We start from the raw sequence: 27,973 nt of genomic DNA on the forward strand, positions 1-27,973 counted from the left end.
TCTTGTCCTTATTGGGCCTGCCTCCTAACAATTCTGCTTTTTTCCGAGTAGGCCTTTCCTGCATCTGGGTCTCCAGAACAGCCCACCCTAGAGCTGTGTTCTCTGTTTACCTTAACTGTTAAAGTTTGCCATGGGCTTGCTCACCAGGAATGCTCCTGGGGTTCTCTAGCCTGAAGGAATCTTCACTTGAGTCTTTGGCCATCTTGAATCAGAGGACATTCCCTCTTGATTGGCTTGGGTGTGCTGCTTAAAGATGGAGTAGGACAGGAGATAAGGTGCTCTCAACTGACAATCATTGGATTGTCAAAAGGGACAATCCAATGTCCTGGAATCCTAGCATCTAACAAAGACTGGGCTTTTATGACCTCTTCCTCTGATAGCCAGAAAGGAGTACTGATGTGGGATTTCCCTCTTTATGCTGTGAATATGTTCTGTTACCATTGATTAATAAAGAAGCTGCTTTGGACCTATGGCAGCGCAGAATAGAGCAAGGCGGGAATTCCAAACAGATAGAGGAGAAAAGAAGGTGGAGTCAGAGAGATGCCGTGTAGCTACCAAAAGAGAAAGATGCCATCTGCCAGTCAGAAACTTACCAGTAGGCCACACCCTTGTGGTAATTCACAGATTAATAGAAATGGATTAATTTAAGATGTAAGAGTTAGCTAAAAATATGCATAAGCTATTGGCCAAGCAGTGTTTTGATTAATATAGTTTTTATGTGATTATTTCAGGTCTGGGTGAGCAGGAAGTGACCGAGCAGCCTCCATCTACAAAGGACGGTGCCTTGCGCATCTCTATTAAGTGGCCACTTGATAGTCTAGGACTCTGGACCCTGCTTCCCTGCCATGATATCTGTCATCCTTCCTGTGAGAAGGAAGAAGTGCTTCAGAACAACTAACTGCATGCTCTTGTTATGTGAGGATCACTGGATTTGACAGGAACAAAGTTACTTGGCAACCAGCAATGAGCCTTCTTGTTTATCTTTAGGTCCATGTCCTGAATCCAGGAGCTGGCCTAAGGAGCTGTCCGGAGTGCTGACCTCTGTGTGTGTGTGTGTGTGTGTGTGTGTGTGTGTGTGTGTGTGTGTGTGTGTGTCTGTGTGTGTGAGTATGCGCGTGTGCGCGCACGCAAGAGCATCAAAAAACTAGACTGGAATGTCATGGCTAGACTGTCAGTCAAAGTAACTGCAGTTCCTTCTCCAATGATTACTTGTCACTAAATGAGGTTATTCTTTTAGCTTTTCCCTTCTAGTTATTGCAGCCCAAGTTCCCAATCAGCTCACAGTTGCTGGCCCCTTTTCTCCACCTGGGTTGTACAATGGCTCCCAGTGCTTTTTCTTCCTGCACACAGTCCCTGGGATGGAATTCTCTCTTATGGATCAGAAGGCACTCCCCATGTTAGGATCTTGGTGCTTCCTCTCTCATTACAGGTTCCCTGAAGCAGCTGCTCTGATCATATTGGTGGTCCCACCAGGGGATGGCCAAAGGAGCTCCCACAGCACAGAGGGCTGGTGTTGTGCATCTCTTCTTCTGACAGTGAGTGAAAAGGGGGAAGGGAGGGCCACTAGACATGCTTACCTGGGTATGGGTGGATGCCGTTGGCAAACACAGCTTCCGCAGCAGGTTGCCCATTGGCCTGTGGGGGGAGGCCGGTGAAGCCATTCACCCCAATGGGGGATGGGATGCTAGGCACAGCTGGTGCAGTGATGCCTGGAGGAGTGCTGCCACCTAGTTTGGGGGACATAGAGGGATTGGGGAAGAGGTAAGGCAAGGACAGCAAAGGTGAGAAAGGCTGAGTCATGGAGTTCTACCTTGCTAGCTCTCAGGGCCTTGGGTCAGACTTGGACCTTACACAGCCACCCTGTTTTGTTGTTAAACTATGCTTGGCTTAATTTCTTGAATGTAACCTTTATTTATCCCAGATTATTCATTGTCCGAGGCAGAGCCCCCAGGCCATGAAGACTTCTCTAACCACTGACGGGTTTTCTTGAATCTAGAGCACACAGACTATTCCCCATATCCTTGACTCTATCCACACTTGGCTCTTTGTTCCTTTTCAGTGGCTCTTGCCCACTCCAGCTAAGTCAGGACTGACTGATCCTTTTTGGGCCCATGGGAGGCCTATCTGCTTCTCCAAGAAGTCTTGCTATTCAACTGGAGGAACATTCTAGATTCTTACACAGAGGGAGAAAGGACAATTTAGAGTCCAATCTCAGCCCTATTTGGCTTCGTTCAGCAGAAGCAATAGCGGTGGTTGTGGTAGTGATGATTATGTTGGGGCCAGATGACAACTGCATGCACTTTCCATATTCCAGGTGGTGCATATCAAGATGTCGGACTGTTATCATCCTGAGGCCCCAAAGGGTGGAAAGAGCCTTCCAATTGTAGCCGAGGCTGATCCACTTCCCAGACCCATGAGTGTCCCTGACGTTGGGGAACAGGACTAAATAACAGGGTGATGCTCTAGTTGACTCCAGAGATATCTCAGTGAGGCTTTGAGATGGGAAAGGAACAGCTGGACCTCGGGACGATCGCTGCTGTGGCCTGGGACAGAGAGCCAGAATGCTTGGTAGAAGAGAGCCTACCATATCAACCCAGCCTTGGAATTAGAGCCTAGGGCTTCTCAGGGTTGACACTGTCGTCACCTAGAGCCAGATAGTTCCTCTAGAGAGCTGACCTGTGTACCGTGAGATGTGCAGTAACACCTTTCAGGCCTCTGCACACCAGATGATAGTAATGCTCTCTCTTCTGAGCTGTGACAAACAAAACATGTCTGTGGGCATTGCCAGATAGTCTAGGGGTGGGAGGCAGAATTGTACTGGAGAAGAGTCACGAGCCAACAAAAACATTGTTTTGTGAGATGGTTGGTTGCAGTGCCCATCCGTGGATGACTCATATGGCTCTCCAGCTGGTTGTGTAGTTTCTCGGAAAATGCCCATTAGTCAAGGTTGGTGTAAAGACGAAGGCCAAGGCAACTGAACAGGAGGGCTATGCTGGACTTTGAATGGAGGTGTTTTCATGTCACTTTCTTCCCAGACGTTGGTTGTTAATACACGTAAAGATAGGTTGACTTTAAGGAAGGACTGACAACTTGAGAGAGACTATCTCACACTGGAATCCTATTGTGGATTCCATGGGGCCCACATCTCATTTTCCCTTGGGCACCTACGGATTAGAACAATTTTGAGACAAACTACCTCGGTCTAGAGCCTGTGTGTTCTTACTGTAGAACGAGCCCCTCGTCGTTATAATGATGCCCCAGCCTGGGCCCTGATACTCTCTCCCCAGGCCAGGGACCTGCTGGCTCACCTGAGGTTGGGGTCATAGGTGCGGCTGCCAGGCCGTTCATGTTGAGGGCCGCCATCTGCTGCATCTGGGCGGCAGCGAAGGCAGCCATGGGATTCAGGTAGCCTCCTTGAGCAACCGATGCCATGATGGCCGCTTGCTGCTGCATCAGCTGGGGCAGAGGGAGTGGAAAAAATATCACACGCTTCCAGGGGGGCAACCCTCCCACCAGGGGCTCAGCTCCTGGAGACCAACTTCTGAGCCTCAGGGAGTTGGTACAGTCTTTTGGTCACTACCTCTTGAAAGCCCTGAGGCCTCCCCGGGGCTTGCTTGCTTTAGTCTCCACTTCCCCGGGGACTGACTACTTAAAACAAGGAGCAGTAAGACCTTTGGTAACCTAAGTTGTTCAGGGTAGGGAAAGGGACTAAGTATGCTAGCTGGCAGGTCTGTGTGAGGCATACTATTGTGGAGAATGGCAGCCAGACTCCTACACGCCTATTGAATAAGCCGTATACAGTTAACAGGGGAATTCTTGCTCAAATTGGTCACATAGAAAAGTGAGGAGAAACATGACTAGACCTTCCAATGTTATTGCAAAGGTGAGCGGGGGCCGAGGAGGTTGCATAAGTGGTCAGAGCTAGACTGCTCAGGATGTGAGTGGTGTTTGCACGGTTAGAGCCTGCCACCCTGCAACCCTGGAGGACCTCAAGGCCACCGTGCAGGGACGGTGGCTACAAGTCTGGAGGCAGGAGAGGGTGCTATTACTGGAGAGGATGCAACTGTGGAAGAAATAAGCTGGAGGGCCAGAGCAGAGGGAGAGTGGGTACTGGAGGCTCCGGGTCAGTCACATCACACAACCCCTGCCAGGGGTGACCAGAGTCCTGAGGAAAACCCTGGGAGTGGAGTTTGTACAATGAGACCCAGACGCCTGACCATTACCCCATTGGTGCTTCCCAGTCTTTACACTGATTTGGGGAGGGGGTGCGGGTGGCCCATCTGGCCTTCTCTAGGAGCCCCTCCTTGAACATCAGGACAGCAGCCCACCTGGATTCTCCTAAGCTCCGAGGCTACCCTCTCTGGGTTTATGCCTGACATGTCACTCTGGGGACAGAGCAATATGTTGGGTAGGCATCCCTGTGCTCTGGGACTCAAGGGAAGGGTGTTTGAGCTCCAGAACAAATCCCTGCCCACCCTTGCCCCCACTTACTGCCTGAGCGTAGGCCCCGTAGGCCCCGAAGGGGATGGCCATGGGGTTGAACATGCCCATCTGGCCAGCCATCTGCTGCATCCGTCGCATCGTACGCTCCTTGTCAGTGTCAGCAAACTTGACCACCAGGCTGGAGGAGGCTCCCTGCAGCCAGGGCGGCACATGAGATCTGCATGCCCCAGCCAATACCCCAGCGTCCCTGCTCTGCCTCGACCCACCCCCTCCCCTGCACACTTTGTGGGGGTCACCCAGGAGTACCAAGTCTCAATTCCACTTTCTGGGTTACCTCAATCTACCCTGATCTGAGAAACAGTGGTAAGGGTGGTGAGACCCTGCACATACCCCTGAGGGCCACTCTCACAGGCATGGTCACCCTGCGCGCACCCCCGAGGGCTACACTCACAGGCATGGTCTGACTGCCGTGTAGAGCATTGATGGCAGCTTGTGCCTCAGCGTGGGAGGAGTACTTCACAAACGCGCACCCTGCGGGAATAGGACAGATTGAGCCATGGCCTTGAGGACCCAGAAAGAGAGAGACAGAGAGACAAACAGACAGAGACATACAGAGAAAGTCAGAGAGAGATGTGGCACAGAAACAGGGTGAGCAGAGAAGATGTTCCCCCACGAGGAGCATAAAATGTGAAGGGACCAAGACAGTGATGGAAAGAGGCACAGAGCATAGGACCCACAGCCTCTTCCCCTCTTGGTCTCTACAAGGACCATCTGGAGGCGCTAGCATCCTTCCCAGCGCGCATGCATACACATACACACACACACACACACACACACACACACACACACACACACACCCTTGCTGTTGCCGTCGGGCCCGCGCAGGATAGTGCACTCCTCAATGTTCCCGAAGGCCTCGAAGAGGCGGCGCACGTCGTCTTCGGATTGCTGCTTGTTGAGCATGCCCACGAAGAGTTTTCTATCTTCTAGAACAAAATTAGGAGATGCTTACCCGGGCCAGGGGCGGAGCACTGCGGGGGGCGGGCCGCCGGCAAAAGGGCGCGGCCAGAGAAGGAGGGCAACGGGGTAGGGGAGGAGCTTGGCGGGAGGGGGCGGAGCTCACAGCCAGAGCAAAAGCAATAGGGAGGGTGAGGGAGGATCTTGGCGGGAAGGTACAAAGCTCTCAGCGGCCAGAGGTGGGTGGGGTGGAGACAGGAGCTTGGCTGGAAGCAGCGAGGTTTTGTGGTGGTGGGGGGAGGGGGGCGCGGGCCAGGAGCGGGGGGGCGGGGGGGAGCAGAGCGTCCAGAGCAGAGCGTCAGCAAGGAGTGGGAGCTGGATGGCAGCGACTTCCTCTGCCTCCTTCTGCTAGAAAACAGCTCTCTGAGAAGCCTTGTCCCTGGTCTGACTTCTGGCACACGGGCCATCTGGGCTACCTTGTAGTCCCTTCCTTCTTCTAAACCCCATCTTCTCTAGCACAAGAATGAATTGCAATGGGTAGTCGTCCTGAAACCTTGGCTGGTGCTGTGTGCTCTGAATGGGGGGGAGGGGTCCCCAGCAGAGTCCTCTTCTAGAACAGTCTCTTGCCAATGTGCCTTGTACCTCCTCTCACTTAATGCTTTCCCTGTGAGATTGTTATCTGTCTGCTTTCCTCCCCACCATCCTATCTCCAAGTTGCTCCCCAGAGAAAAATAGTAGATATTCTGCAGCACAGGGTCAGCACCTGGGGCAGCATGCACAAGCCATCCCAGGTCCTTCCCCACCAACCTAGGGATGAATTTTGGCTGCTCACCTAACCCACTGGTGATGTGTGGTCAACTCCTGGGTCAGGAACCAGTAGCCTGACCCTCTACCATGTTTGGACAGCCAAAGTTCTATGCCTGCCTTAGTTTGGGTCATGGCAGGGCTGTAAGTTCCAGTCTCACTTCATCTTTAGGGTCACAGTGCTCCTGGCTCACCAACAGCAAGCTCTGGGGTGGGGGTGAACATCAGAGACCAAGAGACTGAGACAAATGAGAGAGTGTAAAGGGTGCAGTGGAGGAGAGAGGGGAAATGACAGGGGAAAGGATTGGAGTAAAAAACCAGGGAGACTCCAGATGAGTAAAAAAGAAGAGAGAAAAAGCAAGAATAGAGCCCTTAGAGAGGGGAAGACTTAGGGAGAACCCTTAGAGATAGGAAGACTTAGGGAGAACCCTTAGAGAGGGGAAGACTTAGGGAGAACCCTTAGAGAGGGGAAGATGTCAGCCCTTAGGTTTGCCTTGCGAAGCTGAAGTGGAAGGGGAACTTGGAGTACTTCAGTGCAGCAACTGAAACTTGCCTCTGCCCCAGCCAGGTACCTTTTAAAGGCTCCAGGTTCGTGAACATGACTTCCAAAAGACTAAGACTAAAAGCCTGAAGCTTCTTAATATCTGGCCCTCCCTCCTGCTTTAAAAATCCCTTCCTTCCCTTCAGAAGGAGTCTCATGGTGCTTCCTCCATGATGTTGATTTAAATGCTGGAACTCAGTTCCCTGCCTCACTCTCCTGATGTCTGAATGTATTCCTTTATTATCATCGCGACAGCTTTCTGATTGCATTAAAATTCATCCACAGTGCCCTTCTATTCCGCTCCTCCCCGTTGTCAGTGTTGTTTCTCCCCTTAATTTGTACTCCCCTCCCCTGAGTCCCTTTTACTATGTAGCTCTCTGGAGACCATTCTTAACATGTAGGTTACCAGACTGCCCCTTTGCTGACCATCTTGATGATGCCAGGGAAACAGCAACTAGCTCACTTATCCCTAAAGCTAAAAGACAGCAAAACAGATCTGGCTCCAGACTTCTTCCTTCCTAGTGAACCTATACAATGCACATGTTCCTATCCTTTCCATTTGGATTTTGTTACCATAGAGTTGGTCCTAAGGCTTGTGTTTCAGATCAAGGACCGGAAGAATTGTGAGTCTGGAGTGACCTCCTGGGCAGGCCTAGCGTGTCATGCTCCTTTCCTCCCAGCTACAAAACTGACTACTTCAAGCCTCAGTTTTCTACGTCTATAAAATGGGGACAATGCAGCCCTTTTGCCTATGGTTCTGGGAGTTGCTGTGGGGACAGTGCCTGGTGAGCAGTATTACAAGATTATTTGGGATTCTTCTGTAGGAAGAGGGAATGGGTTGCCATTTCTCCTTGGACTGTTCAGCCCTGATTTTGCCAAGAAAGTCACCTCTGTTTTGGGAGGCAGTGAACTACAGCCAAGGCCTCAACTACCTCAGCTTCGAGATCCCAGAGCCCTCGCTTTCAGCTCCCCTACTCAACCATCCCCTCCAGCAGGGTTTATGGAGAACTTACTGTGTGCTGGGGAAATGACTCTCAAGTGAATCCTGGGTGTGGGGGTGTCCTTCTGGGTTTTTCTCTTTTAGTAGGTTGTAAGGTTGTACATAGTTCTGCAATCCCATGACAACCCAAAGCTTTTGTATTATGGGTCTCTCTGCCATAGAGCAGAGATTAGTCACACCTAGATTCCCAGTGGATGGTTACATCCAGCAGCTCTGAACCACAGACTAGTAAGGGCTGGTTGGAAGAAAGGGCATGGCTATGTTTAGAAGGACCCCAGGAGGAGGTGGGCTAGAGATATGACCGGCAGTCCAAGCAAGGACTCCAGAGCCTCTTCAGCTGCCTCTGCCCACCTGCTCCCATGTGATCCCACACCTACCCTCTCCCTCCCTCCCTCTCTCTCCCCACTCCCTGCCAGGGCTTATATCTGAAGAATGTGCTGCTATCCTTTATAATAACTTTGTCTCGGTCCGACTACCCTGAAACCCTTTTCTACAGTGTTGTCAAGGATCTAGCTTTACCTGAGTGGAGGTTCCTTCCTGTGGCAGTGCTTGCAGTGAGGACCCTGGGACACCCCCCCCCCCGTTTCTCATTTGACTCCTGTCTGCTCTCCCTCCCAACTAGCACCTCCATTCATCCAGCCTTGGAGATCTTTATTCTCTCAGAACCACGATCTGACTTTGTGCTTTCTCCATCTATAAAATGCACTAGGCCACGCCTCCTGGGACCCTGGTGGAGTGTGTGGAAAGGCAGCAGAGTCTGCTTCAGGAATCTCTGGCCCTGGAGAGAGGGAGACTCCTGCACTCACTCTTTTATCTTGCCTTGTCTTCAGATTAGGGTGGAGCAGGAAGGGGAGTTTGCAACCCACAAGCATTGCTGCACCACTAGGCAAAAGCCTTGGGAAGAACAGCCCTTAAGCAGGAATTTCAGGCTCTGCTTTGACTTAGCTGGTCTACCCCCACCCAACCTCTCCTAGGGAGCGTCTTGTTGGCTGCACAGGGTGCTTGACCCCAGAAGGTCAAGAAGTAGTGGCAACAGTGCCTCCTGACTTGCCAAATGCAAATATTTTGATGCTAATGTTCAAATTCCAGTTAAATTTTCAAATTTTGAATTGCTCACTACCATCAGCCAGCCCTGAACAGTTTTTTGTTTGTTTGTTTTTGTTTGTTTGGTTGGTTGGCCAATGAGGAGATGGGCAGGTGGGCAGTTTGTAAATGAAGATAACAGATCACACATCTCCAGTGATGGAGCTGGAAGCTTCTCTCCTACCCATAGAGCTTTGGCCCAGGTGTGGACAGGACAAAGCAAGAACCGACTAACCACTCTCCTGGACAGAGCATGGAGCACTGAAGCATCCCATACTGGACTCTTCAGAGCCTCTTGGGTACGTGTCTACTGTGGAATTCCTCCCTGTTGAAGGTACCTCTTCTGGGCAGAGCTTGAAGTGCTACTAAATCCCTAATGCCCCACAGGCATGAATTTAGGGGCAAATACACTTATGAATGAATTGAAACCTCCCTGAAGTGGGGCGCAGGGAGTCACAGCAGATAGGACAGAGCTAGGCACCCTGCATAGGAGGCGCATAGGAAGTGAGGCTCTGTCAAGTCCTGTTTCTAGCACTTTCTGGCTATGTAACTGTGGACAAGGAATGTATTCTACCTGGACAGAGCCAAGGGAGGATGAAGTAAATTGGACTTTATGACACTCTTAGGACAAGGCCGAGCACAGGATAAATGTTCAACAAATGTCTGTTACTGTGACTGCTAGCAGCCATGGCTGCTGCTTACTCACAGGGGTGCTGGGTGGTAGGTAAGGTGTGGAGCACTGGATAGTCTTGCCAGCCCAGACAATCTGAGAAGCCAGATTTTCCTTAAATCTTCCTGGTCACCTGGCAGTGTTTCCGGGACTGAGAGGCCCCCAGCATCCTTTAGGATGCCTAACTGGATGGAGCCAAAACAAGGGAAGCCTCTACCTGTTCTGCTCCAGCTACACTGGGCATCTCCACATGACATTTCCATTAGTTCCCCCAAGATCATATCAGTCAAACTTCTATGGCTCCAAAGCGACAAGTAGGGACCACACCAATTCATCTGAACCTGGATCTGTGTGTTCAGATTTCAAGGGTCCTGTAGTATACCCTGGTATAATCTGGGCCCAGCAGCCCCTGTGGTCTCTTCCCTGTTTCCCGTGGTGACCCCCTCACTACCTACACAGACAGCACCCAGCCTCAGCCCTAGCCCTGTCCTCTGCATAGGAAAGCCGTGCACCGGGATGAATGTCAGAGCTGCCTGCTGCTTAGGTGATGCGCAGCCAGTTCCGTTTCACTGGCCCCACCAGGAAAGCAAGCCCAGCTTTGGGTCCTTCTGAAGCTGACAGCCAGACTGGCTGTCCTCTTCACTTAGGTCTCAGGGGTCAGCTGCCAGGCCTCAGAAGAGCTCTTGCACGAGGTGACTGACCCAAGTGATAGGAGGATAATGCCCCTTTTCCTCCCTGCTCTGCTTCCCCCCTCTGTGACAGAACCAGAGCCAGTGACAGGCAGCTGGGCTGGGAACTGCCTCGTGAGGATTAAAGGCTTCCTGCCTGGGAAGAGGTTGAAGGAGACATCAAACCAGATCAAAGGCTGCTGGGCTGGGGACTGCAATGGGATGCAAATGAAGACCCTCACCCCTCTGTCCCCCACTGGCAAGGCAGTGCCAGGCCTTGATCTGACTGGATTCCTCCAGGACTGGGCTGTTTGATGTTGGTGTGGGAGGAAGCAGAAGCTGGAGAAAGCATCCATTCCCCCATCTCTTGCGTTCCCTTAGCCAGATTTATCCTCCCTCCTCTTCTGCCTTTAGATGGAGCCACCACTACCCATTGCTTTCTTACTCTCTGATATGACCTCCAGACCCTACCCTCCACTCTTCACATGGCAGCTAGAATGTGGGTTGTCACCTAAGATAGATCTTGTCCTTCCTGTATCCCACAGGAACTGTGCTGACACAAGCTCCACTCTGCTCATCCATGAATGAATGACCATGGCTGCTCACTAGCCAGTGCCTAACAGGCCTGGCGTGTAGTAGATATCCAGTGAACATTTGTTGATGTCAGTGAATGAATTCCCTGCTCAGTGAGTATTGGGGGTGGAGATGGAATGGGGCTGGGTTGGCAATAGGTGCAGGGGATGTAGGACTGACTTTAGGAAAGCCTCAGGAAGTAAGAAATGAGTGTCCCCAGCAGCAGTGAGAGCAGAGTCTAGAGGGATGAGCACTATGGGTGGAGGAGTAGGGAAGGATCTGGAAGGTGGGAACTGGATGCTGAAGGACTCATGGGGGCGGGGTTTGCATGCATGTGCATTCTCTCTGCTGCTTCCCCACCACATACCATACACACCCCTTCCTCCTTCTTGTCATTTCAACAAGCACCTCTCCAAAGGACCGAGTCCTGAGCCTCGCCTTTGGCACTAGGAAGCCTGCGCTAGGCCTAAGACCCCATTTCTTTCCCTTTCCTGCACTCACCGTGTCCTGAGTAGACTCTGTATGGCTCCCAGATGCACAGCTCCATCAGTCGTTAGTGATTCACTGGACTCCAGCCTACCCAGTCCCAGTGTCCGTACATTACGAAAGCCTGCAGGCCTGCCTGCCCTCTCCCGCTGCCCTGGGCATGCCTACTCCGACCCTGCTGCATCATTTAGGTCAGGCACCTTTCCATTTATCCAAAAGCAACCAGGACTCAGATGCTGAAGTAAGCACTCTACAGGCCTGGCAGATATTATTTGCAGTGTACAAATGAGGAAATTGAGCCACATAAAAGGTAAGAATTGTTGTGGAATAGAGTATTTGTTTAACTATGTAAAGATGTGTTGCATTTGATTGTGTTACAGAATAAATTGTTTATCTGTGTTGTGTGTTGCTTTTGTTTATGCTTCTTTGTTTAACTATGTAAAGATGTGTTGTTTTTATGTTATTCTGCATTTCTTTAACATATCAAGATGTGCTGCTGTTTTGCCTTGCCTGCCTAAGGCACCTGACTGGTCTAATAAAAACTGAATGATCAATAGCTAGGCAGAGGAGGGATAGATGGAGCTGATGGGCAGAGAAAAGGCAGGGAGGGGGGGAGGCAGCTGTCCAGGGGCCAGCCATACAGACACGGAAGAGTCAGGAAAGCAGGGCAGACAGCACATAGATGATGAAAAGTGCCTCAGGGCAGCACAGTGATGAATAGAAATGGATTCGTTTAAATTTAAGTCTAACTAGAAACAAGTCTAAACTAAGGCTAAGCATTCATAATTAGTAATGTCTTTGTGTTATATTTGGGGCCTGGCCATCCAAGAATGCCTGCTACAAAGGATCTTTCCCAAGAAATCTGACCCAGACTTTGGAGAAGGCAGGACTCTGGTCCTGTGGCCTGAATGGTGCTGTCGCTCTTAGGTTTCTGTCACTGCTCCTGGTGGAAGATGGGGCTGACCAGAGTTCTTGTTCTGCCTTCCCACCCCACAACTCACAAAATGCCCAATAAACATACTTTTTTGTGAGGACCAGGACTCCAGCTCAGAGCCCAGAGGGTGGGTGAGTGGGCAGGACATTCGTAGCCTGCTGCTCAGTTCCCAGGGATTGGCCTCATGATCATTTTGGTTGTCTGGAGGTCGCCTGACGACTCAAATTCCCATCACAAGTCTTGTCTGCCTCTCTGCCAAAAGCCTTGTTATAAAATCTCCTGATGACTGAGGAGTAAATCTCTGTTTTGGAGTCCACAGGCCACCTGATCTGAGACGGAAGGCTCTTCTTTCCCAATCACACCGGAAGTGTAGGCTGCAAACGCTAGAGCCATCCTCTGACCGCAAGCTCCCTCTCTAGTGTCTCCCATGTTGCTGGGTGTCTGTTCAGGTCAGAGGAACAGAGACTGAGGCATATTTAGGGAGACAGACCTAAAACTTGTGGTCTCTTATCACCTTTTAGAGGTGGGGAGCAGGGCAGAAATGTTTCATTCATTCTCGTAGTCTCAGAGATGAGACATTGCTTTAGGGTTCCAAGTTGGGCCAGATCTGAACCCCCGAGTTCTATGCAGGTTCAGGGTAGGGTCCAGAGAGTGACTGAGACCACACCCACTTCCCTTGCTGCCCGTCTTCCTGACCTTCCATCTGTGACTCAGGCATCGCTGCTCCCAGCAGGCGCATGGGACATGTGGTGGCTCTGTCTAGAAGTCACCTTTTGCTGAGGCGGCTGTGCACAGTCATCTCTCCAGGTAACTGATTATACATTTGATCGGCTACATTATCCTTCCCAGGCTCAGCGTACAACAGACGGCCTGGTGTTCTGTGGGGACTTCTCAGCAGCCGAACCCTGTTGTCTAATGGGGTTTCCGCTGGTGTCTGGCACAGTAGCCAGCATTTCACCCTTCACAGGATAATTTATAGCATAATGGGGCCTTTTTCCCCCCTTTATATCATGCTGGAGCATAAATTATGGCCAGTTTGTCCTCGGCTCTCAAGGAGACAGACAAAGCAGAGCTGCATTCCAGCTAGGGAAAGGGTTTCTGCAGGGCATGGCCAGTGGTTGGGTGGTCCACGGGAGAGGAGGGGGGGCCCGAGAATAAGAGAACAAGGACTAGAATGTAAAACACCTTGCTGACAGGGCCATACCCAGCCACAGAGCTGGGGAAGAAATCTCGGACCTGTTTGCCTGTACTAACTGCCAAGCAGGGCCTGACATTGAGTCAGGGCAGGAATAAAGCCCAGGGCAGCTGTCACTGCCTGTAGATAACCTGGCCTGGCTGTAAGCTGACCCTCACGTGAGCCTCAGATCTTCCCAGCTGTGGTCTGACTTCCCACAGCCTCAGAAACAGGCATTCGTAGGTAACGTCTGTGTTTCTGTGAGGCATCATCGCCCGAAGCACAAAGTAAGCCATGCCAGGGAGTAGAGTAAATGTCTGTCCTCTGACTTCCCACCTATTTTTACTGCTGAGGGTGGGCCACTCTAGTGGGTGATGGAGAAGGTCGCTCACTGAAGTATGGTGATATAAACACCTGAGTCCTGGGCACTCAGTGTCAGAGGGGAGGCCATGAGGCTATGGCTCCCCAGTCCACTCCCAACTTCTGGACATAACAAAGATCTCTGGGGTTTCCTGACTGGGATGGGGTCTTCAGAGCCCGCCTGGCACTACATCTCCCAGAATGACCTAGTGTCAGGAATGCCTCCTGAGCTCTCCCGGCAGTGGCCCAACTGGCCTCCATGAAAGACCAGGATTCAGCCCAGAGGACCTAGGCTCCTCCATGGGTCTCTTCAGAGCCTGCATCCTTCTCTCTCTTCCTGGGAATGACTGTCCTTCAGAGATAAGTAGCAGGAATCGGAGGCCTTATAGGGTGATGGTTCTCAGCTGTGGCTGTTATGAAGATCACTTGGAAACTTTCAAAATATAGGTGCCTAGGATGGCTGCAACATCAGGTTGGATTGGTTGATCTGGGGTCCAGGCATAAGTAGTTTTGTTTTAAGTTTTTGAAAGATACTCAGACAATGCCAGGATGCAGCCATTGCTGGGAAGAGCTATAATAAGCCTCTCCTGGCAGGGGTCTCCGTCCGGGTCCTACATCTCTGACTTTCCACCTGCCTTCTGGTTGGTGGAGGCAGGATTCTGGGCCCTGCCAATGCTGTGAACGATGGCAGGACCACACTCCCTATGCCCTGATACCTGAGCTCAGGCATTCTCCCTGCCCCTTCCTGTCACTCACAGGATCATCTTGAATGGTGCTATCGGGTTTGTGGAAGTAGAGAAAGGAGAAGACTGTATGTCTGCAACATTCCAGTAGCTTTTCAAGTCCCCTCTCTTCTTCCTTCTTTTCTCTTTGTCTGTTTCCCTCCATCCACCAGCCCAGCTCCGCTATGAAGAGAAGTCTTAGCTCCTCTGTCACTATCCAGCCCTGTTTTGCTCTCCAACTTTGATCTACTGTGAGTCACAGCTGCCCTCCCTCGGGGAACCTAGAGGGGCCTGTGCTTAAGTATACATTGTGTTAACTCCTAACTGATAATGGAGTCTAGAGAGACACGGAGATGGATGGATGGTAGACATGATTAATAAAGGCTAGATTTCCAGATTAAATGTTAGATGATAGATAGATACACAGATGAGAGAAGAATGATTGCTGAACGGAGATAGATTTATGATGGATGGCACATGAAGAGCAATAGGTAAATGTGGGTGGGTAGATGGATGGTTGGGAGGCTTCTTAGACGTTCAGATAAAGGCTCTGAACACAAAGGTCAGAAAACTTGTCACAGCCTCTAAAGTATTGGCATGTGAACTCTTAAAAGAAGGAGCCCTTGCTGGCTCCAGACCTACAGGGATCCAACCTGCCTTTTTACTGCAGGCCCCAACCTCTGTATTTGCCAATGGGCTGTGCTTAGCAAAAATTTCCATTGAGTTGGCTGTTGAGGTTATTGACAGACCCCGAAACATCACACGGTTTCCCTGAGTCTACTGGTGAGCCACGGTTGCCTTCTGAATCCCAGGTGCACCTGGTGAGAACCTCCCTTCCCGGAGAAGAGGGACAGCTTCAGTCTAGGTGTTCGGTCCTCAAAGGACAAGGCCACAGCCCCTAACCCCATGGAGCAGGTTGACTTTTGGAGTGTGATGGGCCTGAATCGGTCCTGTAATTACATGGCAGGTGGTGGCCCATATGGTGTGTGCAGAGATGCGGTCATTCATTGTCATGGTCAGAGATCATGGCCTCGGAAGAAACTGTGAGAACTAATTCATCTTCAGAACTCACCACGGACCAAGCTCTACACTTAATACTCTGGCTTTAGGAAGTGGGTGCCACTGTCACCCCATTTTACAGGTATCAAGTGAGATATAGAAGAGTTTGTGGCAGGTCTTCAGGGCTTTCAGGGCTAAGAAGCAGCAAAATTGGGATTTGAATTCAGGTAGTCTAGCTCCTGCACACTCATTCATAGTATAGAAAACAGCACACACACACACACACACACACACACACACACCTGCACCCTGCCTGATAGGGTGGGCTTAGGCAGCTCTGATGGGCTTAGGAAAACACATGACTCTGGGAACTGCATAGCAAACATTGTGTCTATGGCCAGTGGAATCAGAAGGGCAATGTCAGCTGGCTCCAGAAAATGAAGTATTCACCACTGGTGCATGGCTGGCATGGTTAACCACGGAGAAGCAGGCTCTTGCCATTCAGGGGGTTTTCTGAAGACTTCTGGTTGGCAGTATTTGGTTGCTATGAAGTTCAGAGGATAGAGAGACAGAGAGGAAATCTTACATGTTTCAAAACCTGCATGCCAGCCCTGAGTTGCCCCAGATCCCATTTATTATTTGGCAGTCAGTCACACAGTCATTAAGTCAACGAATTATGTACAAGATACTATTGAGAGATACAAGAACTTGACCCTCGAGTAAATGTTTTCCCACACGAGGGCACGATTGGCCAACTCTAGGAGGTCAGGCCACGATGGAGTGCTAAGGTAAGATGAAGAAGGGCCAACAGAGAGACAACAGAGCAGGGAGAGTTTGTCAGGACGCAGCCTCTTCAGGCCTGTAGGCCATAACCCTGAGAACTGGTCTACTTCTCCTTTCTGGGGGAAGCTGGAGGAAACACTGGAGAAAGGAAGGAAGGAAATCTGGGAATGAGAAAAGAAAATGCAGAGTTTCCTCTCAGTTACAAGGAACTAGGAAAGTGGGTTTTGAAGAACAAGGTATGTCCTTCCTACTGACGTTCTCAAAGGAAGTGGACCAACGTGCTAATAATTGTGAAGTCCACTTCATCCGAGGCAGGTTCTCCAGGAATGAAGAAAGCGAGCAAGACCTCTGGCTCACTAGCTCCCTCTTCTGATGCAGCCACGCATCTTCCAGACCATTTTGCGCCCTGTTTTCAGTGCAGCATGGCCGCAGTCCCTTAAGCAGTTAACTGAGGCTCGGAGAGAAGAAACAGCAGGCTGGAGTTCACAGCGGTGGTAAGTGCTAGGAGGAGCTGTTCCATCCAAGCCCACGCTAGCGGCTAGTGTGAGGAAGAGGAAGCTGAAGAGGCTGATGGAGAAAGAGGAGCTCAAGAGAACAAAGCTAAGCTCTATGGATCCACTCTTGGAAAGAGACAGTGCTCCCTGCCTGTTCTCACCCTCCTCGATTCCTTAAGCACAGCGCTTGGATAGGCTAGGGTGGCTGGGCTGTGTCGCTTGAACTCAAGGTCTGAGGCACCTCAAGTTTTCTCTACCAACTGCTTCTGAAATGTTCCCTTTATAGGTGTATGTGACTATTTTTCAGATGCATGTAGATGCTGCCGTGATTAAAAACATCCAAATCCATTTGAAAGCACCATTGAATCCTAGGTAGCTGTTTGTCATTTTGTATTCTCTTGAACAATGGATACTCAAAGTGTAACATCTGTCAAGGGGGGAGCTGATGAATTTTTTATGTTAAAACTGGCTTCTTCACCTTGAAAAGTCTGGGAATGCTGATCAAGAAAGGTGATGGAAGCCGCCAAGGGGAGCAAGCACAGCAACCACACAAATCTTAGGAGGTTTCAGCTCCCCCGAAAGACTATAGCTCCTTATCCAAACGGCAGGGGTACCAGGGCAGGGTCACCCTAGGCTTGGCGCTAGCAAACTGCTTTTTGTCCTGCCCACCTTGCACTGTTACCTGGCACTGATTCTGTCTTTCTCTGTTCATGAACCCCAAGCTCATCCTGTGACAAGGCCAAAATAATAGAACTAGGAGAGGAAGGTACTGAGTCCCACACAAGACTCCCAGTAAACACCTGGCTCAGCATCTCTGTTGCCAGTTGGGAAGGGGGTCAAGACACACACACACACACACACACAGTGCTTTCCTAACTCACAACTTGATTGATCATCTTCTTAGAAGGAGAAATGGACATCATTTGGACTCAGTGGTTAGGGGCTAGGGACTTGTCATCAGCTGTAATGAGCTCTGTGTTGGGGGGCAGGAGACTTGGGCTGGAATAAGGTTTGGACTGCAGCAATGGGCTGGCCTGATGTCACAACTACTTAGGATCTATTTGGCTGCCTGGTGGCTGCTCACTCCATGGTCATCTCCCCTCACCATGCTCTTCTACCCTACTACACTCTGGACATCCCTCAGAGTCTCCAGAGTCTATAGGTATCTAATAGAGATCCCATTCTGCTCAGCTACACCCAGACAGTACCCGTAAACAGGTCTAGTTCTCATCTCATAAACAGGTCTGACCACCCCTTGTCCAGTATAGTAAGGCCTAATCCTCCCTGCTAACATTTAACTGTTTGTGTCTTCCCAAAATTCAGAGAAGTCCTAACATGAAAGGTGATGTTTTTAGGGACTTTTCTTGGGTGACTAGGTCATGAAGGAAGAGCCCTCAAGAATGGAACTGATTCCTTTAGAATAAAAGCCTGAAGACTGTGGGTGCAGCTCAATGAGTCGAGCCCTTGTCTAGCATGCCCAAGATGCACAGGGCCCTGAGTTTGATCTCCAGAATCTCAGAAAACAAGGTTGGCATACGCCTGTAATCCCAGCATTCAGGAGTTGAAGGCTGGAGAATCGTAAGTTCAAAGTCTTTCCTGGCTACATAGTACTACCTCATGAAATTTGTTCAAGGTCAGAAGACCTTGAGGGGGCGGGGCGGGTAGAGAGAGCTTGTGGGTTCCTTTCCTGTGAAGCTGGGCCATCCGAATCGGCTGGAACCCTAGCCCTGTATTTCCCGCCTCCAGAACTGCAAGGGAAATGCCTGAGGTTGATGAGCCGCCCAGGCTCTGGTATTTTGTTAGAGCAGCTGGAACAGACTGAGCTTCTCCCGTTGAACATCTTGTCATTTCCACGACAGATATCATGTCAATACATATTTCTTTCTAGAAAAATTTAGAATGTGCTTCCAAAGCCTGACTCTAAAGGGATGCAGATTTATGGTGACATTATCACACTCTGTGACGGGGAAAATGTAAAATGGCTCCGGATGGGGAGACCACCCCGAATCCCTCAAAGTGCCTCATTGAAGTTCCCGCCCATTGACTAGTCTGCCTGTGGAGAAGACTTTCCAAGAGCATCTCTTGCCTTAGGTCTTCCCTGATGCAGGAAGTGACCCACCCAGGCAAGTAGTTAGCACATTCTCTAGGAGAGGAGGAGGGGCTGAGGTTATTAGTGGTGCCTAATGATATTTGCATAGACTAACAGACTTAATGCAATCATGAATGCCACAATCCCAAGAAAATAATGAAGGAATCCATTACAAAGTCATAAAGCAACTAAGTCAATACAGTAATAACCTGATCCTGCGTTAGCTATAATTTCATCTCCCGCTGAAGGCAATTTCACAATACTCACTGTTTCTGGACACTTTTATAAATTCCACCTTTGTTTGAGATAATTAATTAACAAAATAAAAAAAACTGCTTCTGGCATTTTCTACAGTAAATTAGTCATTAGTCTAAACTGGCAGGCTGTAATAAAATGTATGAAGATGGATGTGCTGGGGTCTCTAACTTTTCTTCACTTGGCCTGGAACGTTCTCGTGGGCAAAGCTCTCGGGGCTGCTTGGTGGCACAGTTTCCATGTACACCAACAGGAATTCTGAAAAGTTGAGATCCATCTACATTTGCATGGTTTGTGGGACCCCCTGGGGTACCTGCACCCTCTGCCCCCAGGGTCTTTTGGGTTCTGTGATTGTTCCTGAACCACCGCAGCAGTCACTGCTTCTTCACAGAAGGGGTCATTAGGGCTGTGCCCTTTCTGTGCCTTTGCCTTGCTTTTGGGGTTTGCTGGGAGTTCTTGGCTTCTTTCAGAATGTAGCCACACCATACCCATCTGTTTTTATGATCTTCTCTGCCCCCCCACCCCCTGTGTTCATGCCACTTTTCCTCCCAAGGACACTAGTCTTAACAGAAATCCCCTTATCCCCTACAGCTTCATCTTATCTTGACTGTATCTGTAAAGATTCTAAGTAAGGCCATTTTCATGGTTTGTGAGTGGGCACAAATTTGGGGGACACTATATTTACTAAAGCCTGGGTGAACACTGCCCTCACTCAACCACAAACAAAGAAATAGTCTGAGCTACCAGTAACTGAAGGGGTTGGCCTGCCTAGCAGAGGCTGGCTACTGAAAGCACGTGTTTCCCAAGAAGTTACAGGACTGGCTGGAGAGGTTCTGTGGGCCTCCCTCAAAGGGTCACCACCATCCATTCTTCTGTACATTCTTCCTAGAGAAAGAATCATAGCTTCCATCAGCTTTGGATGGGACTAGGACCCAAAAGTGTGCTGTCTAGTTACCATGTGAAATGTGGGCGTCAAGAAGGTTTAAATTACATAAACTTACTAACTGAAAGATACCTTCTGGATTTGCAGTCGTTCAAAATGTCCCCAAATCTTTCTACTCTCTCCATCCCTGAAGTCCTGGGCATTAAGAAGAGAGCTGTAGAATCTTTATTTCTGATGGGCAGGAAGATCGTAGGGGACAAGCCAGTAGCTCCCTTGCTTCGTCATCAGGAATGAGAACTTCATGGGGAGATGTCTTTGGACCTCAAATATATTATCAGCATCCTACCATTGAGACAGTGTGGGGGTCTCAGGAATTTACCCTGTCCTCTCCACAAAGTCCTTGATAAAAATGTTCTAGTAGGGAGGGTACCAGAAACAAATCATGACCACGCATGACAGCAGGGACCTCCTTTTCTACCCTGAGTTACTGAGACATCTCTGCCACCCTACTAGGTGACATGATGCAGGTTAGCCCTATTCTTCCATGTGTCCAAGTGGCACTCACCAAACAGACACCCAGTTCCGGCCTGTAAATCACTGTGGGTGAACCACGGCATTTCCTAAGTCCCCATCACGTGTCCCCAGTTGCTCTCAAAACACCAGCTTGACAATTTTTAATTTATTCTTCAGGATTTCCCAGCTTCCAGTTTTGAAACATCAGCCTCTTTACTTGTGAAATCTTGGATCTTAGTCCATTTCTGGGCCTCATGATACCTTAAAGTGACTCTAAGCCTCTTTGATTTCTCCTCCTAGGGCCATGCCTCAGAGTTTGTACTGGCCCGGAGAAATTCTACATCTGATCTTTTTTCTTGTCTGGATCTTAATTATTATTATTTTAAAAACAACATTTACCTCCATCCTGAGGACCAGGCTCTAAGCTGGTAAAGATGCAGCTCATAAGTCAGCCTCTCTGTTCCTTTTTTTCTAGACATCAATCAGAGTTCAGTCTTCTAGCAGGTATAATTGGTGGATAACAGGTAGGAACACCTGGCCATGGGATCTTGGGGGCCCACAGCTGAAACCTGGCATGGAGGAACATCCAGAATGTTCATAAAACAACCCAAAAATCTGCCAATGCCCCCTCCTCCAGGGAGGACAGTCATGACCTCTCTTCCTGTCACTTCCTTTCTCTGGGTACTCTTCCCTGGAGCTCACTCTTCCTGCTGTCTCCGAAGCCTGGAGAGGAAGAGGGTCATGCCCTTGGCACTTAGCACAGGGCCTGGCAGGCGGCTGTGTTGCCTAACGTGTTTGGAACAATCAGTTGGATGATTGAAAAGCTTCCTGGGAGTGGAGCACTGGAGATATAGCCCAGTAGAGTGCTTGCCTAGCATTTAGGAAGTCCTGGGTTTAACAGTCAGCACCAGATAAACCAGGTGTGGTGGCATATGACCAGAAGCCTGGCATTTGGAAAGTGGGGACAGGTGGGAGATGATAAGTTTGAGGTCATCTTCAGCTGCATAGAGAGTTCAAGGCCAGCTTGAGAGAGAAGTGGGGGGAGGGGAGGGAGAGACAGTGCAAGACTGCCAGTACTTCATTGAACTCCACCCCCACTCCATCCCTCAAAGCTTTCTCCTAATAAGGGACCCACCTGTTCGATCTGGTCCTGCCTTGGAGCTTTACATTTTCTGGGGAGTCTCAACCTCATGAGTGCAAAGCTTTGCTTGATTTCTACATTGTTTCATGGCTTCATCCCTGTGACAACAAAGCCTGGCACCTGCAGCTGAGGACCTCATAGGAGACAAGGTCCCAAGGACCAGATTAGAAACCAAGACAGGAACAGAGTCAACCTTTGGACGCTCTCCCACTGTGTGGGCCTAACAAGGGTGAGGAATGAGGAACACAGGGGTTAATGGGAAGGGAGGTGATGGAAGGCAGTGGCTGGGGACTTTTGCAGTGGTGCACGCCTCTGCCGCAGCTTCACTCCTCCAGTGTCACTTAATGTTTGCAGTTAAGTATTTACAGATACGTTGCCATGGCAACTAAGGCCTCAGAGTTACTCTCACAATTCTGTTTTCTCAAATGCATTTCTCTGCCTGCTAGCATAGAGTTTCCTGGAAACTGGCCAGGTTCTGAGTCATATTCACAGTCCTGGGATGTACCTACCATCTCTGCCTCCCGCTTTGGAGGTCAACAGCCTGACCCACACACTCTCCCCTAGCTCACAGGCCTGTCAGGCAATTCATTCTTGGGCCTAATACTCAGAACCCACCAGCCTTCACCACTCCAGTCCTCTCGCTTTCTGGATCCATTGCCAGCATTCCTTCTCTAAGAAACCTCTCAGAGCATCCTTAAATCCTTAACCCCACCAGACAAAGCTAAGCCTCTGGATCACCTGGACCAGAGGAGTCTTTCCTCTAGCCTCTGGCCCTCAGCTCCTGTAAACTTGCTGATATTGATACTCTCTGCTTGCACTTCATTGGACCCCATGCCAGCCCTCTCTCTTGCCAGCGCATGTAAGTCCCTGTCCTGTGAATTTAACCATTCATCCCGTACCCTGGCTTTGGGTTAAACCTTGTTCAAGGTGAAGAGACAGAAGGGGAACAGAGAGTCCCTCAAGACCTAGAGCTTATCTCTCAGTGGAGGAGAGATGCACAAAGATTAAGAAAAGATGGAGGTGTGAATACAATAAACACGTGACAGATGGGGGGGGGGCTTGGCAAGAGGGACGTGGTTGCTGAGCCAGGAGAGTGGAAGCGACATCTGTGGGAGCAATGTTTACCAGAGGAAACGCTAGTACAAGGGATGGAACAAGGATGTGTAAGGGACACCCAGGAGGCAAGGTGGCAGGTTATCAAGGCATCAGAGAGATAGCAGGAGCAGGCCACATAATGTTGCATCTGAATGCCACTGCCAAGCCCTTGCTAGAGTCATAATGGAATGGAGAGTCCAGGAAGAGAATAGGAAGACTGCAGTGTTAACCATCTGTGACTCAAGCTGTAGGAGGTCAGTCACTAGACATGTCCCCAAATGCCTCTTACGACCATGCATGATCTTGTTCTTGTCCAATCCTCCAACAGATGCTGCCACAGAAGGAAGAGACAGGACTCAGAACTCATCTAGTGAACCAACACCTTTCTGGGCAAACTCACTGCATCCAGCTCCCAGCTCGCACTCCCAGGGGTAGCCATGCAGCTCTCGTCAAGCCATGTTCTCTTTCTATCTGCCCATGCTGATGGGCTGCTTGGTGAAAAGGAGGAGGTTGGACCAGAACTCTTCGCCCAGCTCAGCGCCACCCTCCCCTGGGAACTCACCTATACTATGCTGCCCTTCTCCTATCCCACAAACCCTGGGGGTTGCTTGAAGGCCCTTCTCCTTCAGACCCTACTCGAAGCCAGAAGGCACTGGCAGCTAAGGGTTCCTCCAGTGGCTGTATCACCGTTATAGACTGTCTAAGCCACTGCCTTCAATCGATGTTATAAATACAACGCCCATGGCACGGTATGGGAAGTGATGAATTCTCTTGTTCTTGCACTTCATGGAGCCAAGGTGCTGCAGCCAAGTACAAAAGCTACAGAGCCTGAAGAAGGTACCATTCTGCAGGACCTGGGGCCCTGGCAGGTTGTTGAGCAGACAGGGAACTGAACATGTTCCCAGGAACAAGAAGCCACGGGATTAAGGATGGCCACGGCAGGAAAGGCCTTCAAGACTCTCTGGGGCCTTCAGCAAAGCAGAGGACTTCCCAGGCACTATGTGGTATAGAGAATGTGTAGGAATGCATTCAGGTGAGGACAAGTCAGGATGGAGACAGAGGTACTGGGGAGTAGGGGCGAGAGTGGAGCCTGCTGTCTGAGGAGGTTGAACCAACGGGGAGCAAGGACAGATCTCGTTCTGATGTCAATCAGTTTACTCAGACCCTCGCTGGCCTCCTTCCTGCGAGGCTTCCCCTGCAGTGGGGAGAGATTAATAGTTGAAATCCACAGAAGGAGGGCTTTTTCATCCACTACCCACCCCTCAGTTCTCCCCAAAAGGAAAACAGTTGTTGAAATTGAAAAATGGTGTTCAGCGGAGGGTTTAAAGACATTTTGAATTTAAAACATATTTTAAAGGTCATTTTAAGCAGTAATTATGTTCTAATGGTGGGGCTCTTAGCAAAAGGCAAGAGTCCTTTGGTTACATTAGCCCAAATGTGAAGCAGCAAGAGCTAGGTTTCCAGTAGCCTTCAGAACCCAGTGGAGGGACATGTGGGGGGGGGGGTAGTGGGAAGATAAGCTGGGTACACTCTGAACTCCCTTCCACATCCCACACCATGCCCCCTGTGAACGATAAGCCACATGCTTCAGCTTGACCCTGGCAGAGAAAGATCTTTCAAGACCCCGCTGGGGTCTGCCACCTCAGTGACTTTGAGACTCACAGGGAGTGGAGCGTGTAGGCTGGTCCTACGCCTTTCTCTCCCACTCTCAAACATGGTCTTCCACCAGTGCTTCCGGCAGCAGGCTTTTAAATTGTTGTGGGACATGTGTGTCTGGAGTGGGGAGGGGCCCCTGAGCTCGCACCCAGCCTTCGAGGCCCATGTCTATGTTACTCTGGGACACGCTAAGGATATTAGCTATTTATTCGAAAGTCAGCATTTTCCACCCGCCATCTCCAGCTAGCAAGCCCTCAGCCTGCTTTCTCCTTGGCGCATGCCCTCCCTGCTCTTGCAGAAGACCTCACCCATTTAGATGGGCACACACTTGTGGGGAGGCTGATGCTGAAAACTCACTGCTAGCACCTACTGTTCTCCAAACTTGAGAGGTTCCAGAAGGGCTAGCCATAGGTGAGCACCATGGGAGACCCTTAACAAGGGAAGCAGTGGACTGCAGAAGCGTGCAGCTGGGTTTGTAGAAACACAGGCATTGCATTTAATTTGGGAGGGATTCAGGACTGAGAGATGAGGGTCGTTACCAGAAGGAAAAACTAAAGAAGGAATAACCAAACACTTTGAGTGAAGAAATAAGCAGCAACCTTCCCAACTGGGTAAACCCCAGGTTTCAGCCATGTCCTCAAAGGGAGAGTATACAGGCAGCGAGGAGAGGATCACCGTGTGCACCGGGCACAGGACTCTTTGTTCAGGGCCTCACCCTTCCCATCTAGTCGCCTGGTCTTTCATTGAGCAAGAGCCGGGGCCAGGAGCACCCAAACTGACATCTGTGCGAGGAAGTCTGTAAAGGAGACCCGCGCACGCGTTTATCACCGGAGAGAGGACTGGGAGCAGGCAGGAGCTGGTGGCACTGGGCGGCCACCACTGTACACTGGGCGCTGTGGCGGGTGACCAGTAAGTAGGGAAGTGGCCCGGGACTCAGCCCAGGAGGCGGCTGCGGGTGGCGCGACACAGGAGCAGTGGAAGGGCAAAATATAAAAATATCCAGGAGTGGCGCAGCGCCGGGCCACAGCGTTATTAAACTAAAGCATCTTATAAATCTCGAGCCATTAATAACAGGCTGCCTCCACGTCGGGATAATTTATTCAAATTGCGGGTCCCGGGATGGAGGAGCAGATGTTTCAGAGCTGTTGGTGTCACTGAAAGAGTTCCAGGGGAGGAGGGGAGCGCTTCGTGCTGGTAGCGAGAGCTCAGCCCTACCCCCTCTGTCCCTCTAAGGAATAGCTCCATCTTCCACAGCTCAGGCCACGGAGCCCTTACGCTGGGGAGGGCAGAACAAAGTCCTTAAGGGACAGCCAACTTAGTTCAACAAATGCTAGACTAAAGAACTGTCTAGAGAGACAGGTGGGCAAGCTGCCACATCTAGAATGCAATGCCACTCCCCACTGGCTTAGGGTGGCCAGTGATCATGGCTGTCTTGACTCTTTGAAATAACGGGTCTCAAAGGAGTGTTGCTTAGAGTCTGGTAGCCTGGGAGTCAGAGGGCTTGAGCAGGTCATCTACTGATGACACAGAAGTGAATCCTGCATCTTATTTGCCTCCTCTGTACAACTGGGCAGTCCTACACGTATGATTTGCCTCCTGCTGGGAAATGGGGGGGGGGGCTGTCCCAGGGCTGCCCTTGTACTCAGATCAGCCCTCAGGGTCAAACCTCAGTCCTGTGACAGGGTGGAGGCAGATGTATCAGGACCTCAGCCTGGGTCTGGTCACAATTCCTGGACAGAATTCCAGGAAATACGCATCAGCCACTGAGTAGCTGTCTAGACCCAGGAGAGGTTAACTTCCTCAGGTGGAAGCTCTCCTGCCAAATTTCGCCTCTCTGGTGCGGCAGCTCTCACTCCATGGTGCCATTTCTATCCCCAACTCCTTCCTTTCCTAAATGTCTAGCAGGGGTTTGGGGAAGGGGTCACAGCTCTGTCCATGTTTTCATGCCTAGGAATCCCAATCTTCACTGAGTCCATATCAGTGGCCTCGCAGGAGACATGCTAACCTTTATTTATTGCACTTTCCCCCGTCATGGCAGGAAATTCAGGAGGGACCTGAGCAGCTGTGAGCGCCCTGGATTGTGCCTTGCTGTAGCTGAAGAGAGGGTCTTCCTCCTGTGTCTGTTCTGTGGTCCTGAAGGACTGCTTACCAAATGAATTTGGAGCGAGACCCTGCCCAGCCGTGGAATGCCATACTACTCCCTTCAAAGTCCAGGCCTTACATGTGTGAGCTCAAGTCCAGAGGCTCTCAGCCTGCACTGCTGCCATGCCCTGCTGAGTGGCGGCTGGAATAAAGGAAATGCCATAGAGGGAGGCACACTCATCTCTTCCCTGAAGTCTGATTCCGTGCCACCATCATAGGATGAAAGGCAAAGGAAGAGCTCCTGCTTCCTCGTGCCTGGTCCTGACATGTAATGGCATTTCTCAGGTAGAGCACTGGTAAGGAAAAATTGCATAGGCATACTCGACCCTAGACAGGACAGCATCAGAAGCCAACATCCAAGGAGAGAGAAGAGAGGCGCTCTTTGCCACTTCTGGAACCTGACTACCATAGATAGAGGAGCTGCTGGGAGAACTGATTGTCAGGAGCCTAGGGTGAGGTGGAAGGAGCCCCCAGTAGGCCTCCAGTAGGCCAAGGGAGGGAGGAGCCCCTCCCCCCACTGCTTCCTGTCAGCCACAGCATGGCTGGGAGGGTCAGTGGTAGCTGTCACCCTGTACTGCTCCAGGCACATTGGACCTCATCCACAGCTCAAGGTTCCTTTCCAGTGAAGGAGAAAGTGCAGCCCACACTCGCAGGGCAATCAGCATGCTCCGTGATGAATGGCGCCTGTGTCACTCAGCGAAAATGAATATTTCTCTGCGATAATGGCCAGATGGTAGCAACTCTCCGATCCAAATTAAAACATGCATGATAAATGCCAGGAAAACAGAGGAAGACAAAACCCCAACCTGGAGTGAATTCTCTCTATAAATCTTCCTTCGGTGCCCCTCCCCCACAACAGTGGCCCTGCTAATAGCCATTAAATTATTAAGATGTGCTGCAAGGAGAATGCCAATGTCAGTGGCTCCAGCCCCCTGCCCACCCCTGCCTCAGCTTGTGGGGCCAGAGAGGGTAGGAAGCCTGAAGTGTAGACTGCTCCGCCACCTGGCCCAACTGGGGAGGGGAGAGCATTTTCAGCCATAGACACAAGATTGGCATTGTGGAGCAAGCACAGACTGGCACCCATCCCCAGACAAGCTCTGAGGAGGGTAGATATGTCTCTCTTTAAACAGAGAAAAGTCTCCATGGAGATGAGAAATTAACACCATGCCTGACTTTATAGTGCATGCAGAGGGCAGAAGAGGGTGTCTCAGCTGGGGACGCAGTGAGGGGACCGCTAGAGAAAACCAATCAGCAGGGTGGAGTGAGGAGGGCTTGGACTGGTGGCATGGAGCTGGGTAACTGAGAAGGGTCAAGAGTGCTGCAAGGGTGGATGTGTTCTGGAAGTTTGAGGTAGCAGATCCCAGGGGAGAGGTGGCTTGGTACTGAATTTTTACTTCCTAGTGAGGAAGGGCTCCTGAATCTTTATTCTCATGGTTCTTGCCTATCCTCATGGCCAGAGCCTGCATGGATTTCTTGTTCTCCTGATATACTGGCCATCCTCCCTGTTG

The 27,973-nt window shown here is 50.5% G+C and overlaps 1 protein-coding gene across 28 annotated transcripts in view; it reads right to left on the reverse strand.

Moving 5' to 3' along the window:
- Celf4 (CUGBP Elav-like family member 4) overlaps positions 1-27,973 on the reverse strand; it is a 278,383-nt gene that overhangs the window by 21,070 nt on the left and 229,340 nt on the right. For 9 of the 28 annotated variants that reach the window (XM_038329939.1, XM_038329936.1, XM_038329928.1 and 6 more), the window contains exons 4-8: positions 5,301-5,426; positions 4,895-4,974; positions 4,492-4,635; positions 3,309-3,456; positions 1,578-1,727 (exon numbers count right to left, since the gene is read on the reverse strand). In XM_038329939.1, coding sequence (XP_038185867.1) covers positions 1,578-1,727; positions 3,309-3,456; positions 4,492-4,635; positions 4,895-4,974; positions 5,301-5,426 — 648 coding nt within the window. Of the gene's footprint in view, positions 1-1,577; positions 1,728-3,308; positions 3,457-4,491; positions 4,636-4,894; positions 4,975-5,300; positions 5,430-27,973 lie in introns of all 28 variants that reach the window. The other 19 variants (XM_038329944.1, XM_038329934.1, XM_038329935.1 and 16 more) reach the window with 3 other exon arrangements.

The sequence above is a fragment of the Arvicola amphibius genome, chromosome 5, assembly GCF_903992535.2.
Source record: "Arvicola amphibius chromosome 5, mArvAmp1.2, whole genome shotgun sequence".
Taxonomy (NCBI): Eukaryota; Metazoa; Chordata; class Mammalia; order Rodentia; family Cricetidae; genus Arvicola; species Arvicola amphibius.